Below are 4,198 nucleotides of genomic sequence, written 5' to 3' on the forward strand. Positions count from 1 at the left end.
AAGGGTGCCAGATAGGGCTGTGGGGGACAGCCGCGAAGGGTGGGGGACCACCCAAACTCCCTGCACCCCACCCTGATACTGCTGCTGTTAGGGGCCTTCCCAAGGCAAATGCAATTAGTGCCCATGCCTGGCATGGCCGCTGCCCACGCTTGGCACCAGCAGCTGCCCCGTGGGGATGGGTCCTTGCCCGGCATCATGGCAGCATCCGGGTGTGCTGCTGCCTGCTCCTCTTGGCACTGCCCCGATGGGTGCGTGGGGGATGTGTGGTGCCCAGGGGGGTGCACCCTATTACTCTGTTCCCCTGCCCTGTGCAAGCCCCGTGGCGAGGTGTAGGTACCCGGGGCCGTTTGGAGCTGTCCTGCAGTGAGAGGTTCCGCACGGTAATTCTGTGCCCACAGCACGGTGCATCAGCCAGGCTTTGGGGAGGGGACCCCACTGGAAGGGGGCTGGGTGAGGAGTCCTTGATTGTGTCCTCAGGCTCCTGAGAAGAGGCTCGGTGGGGTACAAGGAGGACTGGCAGAGGGGGGAGGGAAGTCCCCCCCGGCCGTGTGTACGCACTGCCATTTAGGGCTAGGGGTGGGCAGGTCGTACTGTAAGGAAACTGAGGCAGGGTTGGGGCGAGGGTCGCGGATTGAGCTGCGATCGCACCCACGGTGTGCGACCTCCTTCACCCCCAAAACTGAGGGCGCTGGAGCGGGGGACCCTGTTAAGGTCTGACATCCACCCCAGGGGATGCCGTGCCGGGAGGGCAGGCGGGTGAGCGCCGGAGGTGCCAAGCCCCGAGCCCCGTGTGCGGGAGGAGGAGAAGGAGGAGGGGGAGGAGGGGGAGCGTGTCGGAGCTGGCTCCCACCCAAGCACTGCAGGACAGGGGCGGGCACGGTGCTCCCTGCCTGGCTGCCAGCGCGCAGGCGACGCTGGGGGACCGGCGGGGGGGACGGGGCCCGGTGGGACCGCAGCCCCCCAGCTCATCATTGTCGCACGGCCCCGTGCCCACGGCCGGGCACTTCGGGGGCACTGCCCAGTCACCGGAGCTTGTTGCGGCCGGCCCCGGCGGAGGGACACGGCTGGGGTCGGGCGCCCCTCCGAACGTGCCCTGGGCAGGGGTCGGCCCCTGCACCCTCCCCCCGCCGGGTGAGCCCCGGGCAGGGGCACCATGACCCGGCTGAGCTGGTGCTTTGCCACCTTGGTTGGCTGGGGGAAGTCCTTGGTGTCTTGTCTCCTGCCCCTCCGCGCCCGCCGCCGCCGGGAGGTAAGCGGGCATCGCCGGGCACGGCGTTAGGGTTAGGGGCTGCGGGGGACACGGAGCTGGGGGAGGCTCCGGGGGTGCGGCGAGTGGGGATATGGGCTGCCCCTGGCCCTGCCTGCTCCGGGCATCTGGGGGTTAAACCCTTCATATGCATGCCAGGGTGCAGGGCATGTCCTTTGTCCCTCTGTTTGCCCCCCGACAGCGTCTCACTGTGACCCTCTCTTCCCACACCCGAGGACCCCTGCAGTGCCTGACTGGAGAGGATCTGCTGTAGAGCCTTTCATTCTAAGGGATCTGCTGAGATCCCTGTGTCCTTACAGAGAGACCGTAGAGGCAGGGGGTGTCTCTGTGTCCTTATAGAACCCACAATGGGAGTGCTGTGCCCTGCATGAGGGGACCCCAGTGCCCATAAAACACCCCCCACGAGAAATCCCTGTGCCCGTAAAGTGGCCAGTGTGGGGCATCCCTGTACCTGTAAGCACCTGGCACTGGGGAGCACCATGCCCATGAGGTACTCAGTGTGCGCTCCCCGTGCCCAGGAAACTGCCCAACATGAGGGACCCCTGTGGGGTCACCCTGTGTAGGGCACCTCTCTGTCCATCAACACCTGGCATGTTTGGGATCTACGTGCCAAAGGATTGCCCCACAGGGCATCTCTGTGCCCATGCAGCACCTGATGTGGGGACTTACTCTTCTCCGCCACCCATGCTGCAGAAACTGAGGCAGGGAGGGGGGGAAGCTGTTGAAGGGTGCTGGACTCCCACTGCGCCACCCTCACTTGGTTCCTCAGCCTTTGGGAAGCTGCCCCGTGCCTGGCATGATGGCATGGGACACTCCAGCTGCACCATGCCAGAAAAGCAGGTGCCAAAGCCACTGCCGGGCAGTGCCTGAGCAAGTCACTGCAGGCTGGTGACAGTTCAGTATATGCCAGGACAGGGACACAGCCTGGAGGAAGGAGAGGCCTCTGACTGCTTGGGGACCTCAGCGTGTGCCGGGGACACAGGATTGTGAGCTGACGGGAGTACTGGGGGGCGGTCAGGGCTGTGGGTGGGTGGGTGGCACTGGTGAGATGTGGGTTGGTGATTGTGCAGTCCCATGTCCACCACTGTCCGTGTGTTTCTGATGTGGGTGTGAGAACAGGGACTCGTGGAGGGCTGTAATACACATGTGTACTTGTGCATGTGTGTTCATGGGCATGCAGATGGGGCTGAGGTGAGAGTGAACAGCAGCTCACATGGATGTGGGTCCACAGGAGATCTCTGGGGAGCTGCCACGGGATGCGTGTCCCCTAACACATGCCTGTGTGCTGGGGGCAGTAGCAGTAGGGCTTTGACGTTGGTGTGAGCTGTAAGAGGGGGGGTCTCCCAGTCCTTCCCGTGCCGACAGGCACCCACACACATGGGGACCCACCCCCCATGTGTGACATGGGCTCTGTGTGTGGTGTACATGGGTGTGTCCTGGAATGTACACAGGGGGGATGTGTGTGATGTGTGCGTGTGCCCTGTGCACCCAAGAGCAGCGTGGGGACAGCTCTGCTGGAAGTGTGTGTGGGGGCCTTGGGGATGTGGTGACCCCAGGACACGGAGTCCTGCCAAGGCTGGCCCTGCACTGGGAGGACATGCCCAGACCAGTAGTACCCATGGCAGGGGTCCCTGTGCTAAGTGACCCCGTATGTGTCCCCCTGCTGAGAAAACGAGCCTTAAATGATGCTGATGGGCTGTGTCCCTGCAGCCACCGTGTCCCTGTCGCATGACCCTTGTCCCTGCCCTTCTGAGGAGCCTGGGATTGTCACGGCAGTGAATGGGAGCAGGTGATTTATGGGGGGGTGTGGATACCTCTCTCCACTGGGGCTTTCATTTGTGGGCAGTAACGAGGTTGATTAATGAGGGCTGTAAAGATGGGGGGGGGTGTGGACAGGAATGGCTCTTTGCTTGTTTGGTGCTGTGAGCAGGATCAGTCCCCCCAGTCTCCCTCTGTCCCTGGATCTCGTTGGCATGGAGGGGTGGGAAGTGCTGTCCCCTTGTCCCGTGTCCCAGCTGGCACATCCCCACACGGGTACCACTACTCTGGGCTGGGTGGGCACAGCATAGTGATGAGGTGGAGGGCAACGGGACAGGGATATTTTGGGGAGGGGATGCTGCATTTTGGGGGGAGTCAGACGCAACCCTGGTCTCTGGGGAGGGCAGCCCCCCCCCGTCCCACCCTGTCCTTCCTTTCTGGGCTGGCGGTTTTATGCAGAGTACAGATGGGAATCTGAGGCATGGGGAGGGGGGCATTACAGTGCCCACGTCCTCTCCATGCCCAGGTTTCCATGCCAGCCGTGCCTCGTCCTGTTGGTGTGTCCTTCCCCCTGGCACGTCCCGCACCCTGACTCACACCCTCATGGTCACGGCCAGCTGAGCACAAGTTTCCAGGCTGGAGCTGGAGTCAGCACTGGTGGAGAGAGGGGGAACCGTGTGCCACCCGGCTAAGGCCCCCAGGAGGGGCTGGAGCACCCCCCTGCCCAATCCATCCCCGTCAAGGCCGCAGGCTGCCAAGCCGCTCTCCGTCCCGCCTGGAGGTTGTCCCCCCTCGCTGAGGCCCCCCAGCTCCGCGCATGGATGTCCGCTGATCCCTCCCCGTCTCCCATCCCGGGACCACCCAGGGGACTCGGCTGGGGATGGGGGGGGTGCATCCCGCTGCAGGACCCGCTGGAGGCCGGAGGAGGGATGAGGGTGACGTGGGTGGCGGGTGTCCCCCGGTCAGCAGAGGAAATGGATCCCAAATGTGTGTGAGTGGGGAGGAGGGGGCCTGGGACACGCACAGCCCCACTCCGGGCCCCACAGTCCCGCAGCCCCTCTGCTGGCGTTGGTGGGGGGTGTCCCAGACGCCTCCGGGCCAACTCGATTGGGGCGCTGCGGGGTCGGGGGCCCGGTTTGCCGCTCCCCTTCTCCCCCCGGTCGGAGGGGCGGC

General features: G+C 64.5%; 1 protein-coding gene across 1 annotated transcript in view; it reads left to right on the plus strand.

Annotated features, from left to right (window-relative positions):
• The first annotated feature begins 3,927 nt into the window (after nucleotides 1-3,927).
• The window catches only part of TNS1 (tensin 1), a 64,803-nt gene continuing 64,532 nt past the window's right edge, over nucleotides 3,928-4,198 (plus strand). Inside the window, exon 1 of the mRNA XM_017727296.1 lies at nucleotides 3,928-4,016. Coding sequence (XP_017582785.1) covers nucleotides 4,011-4,016 — 6 coding nt within the window. The 5' untranslated portion in view covers nucleotides 3,928-4,010. The remainder of the gene's footprint in view (nucleotides 4,017-4,198) is intronic.

This window comes from Corvus brachyrhynchos, unplaced genomic scaffold (assembly GCF_000691975.1).
Source record: "Corvus brachyrhynchos isolate BGI_N302 unplaced genomic scaffold, ASM69197v1 scaffold452, whole genome shotgun sequence".
Lineage (NCBI taxonomy): Eukaryota > Metazoa > Chordata > Aves > Passeriformes > Corvidae > Corvus > Corvus brachyrhynchos.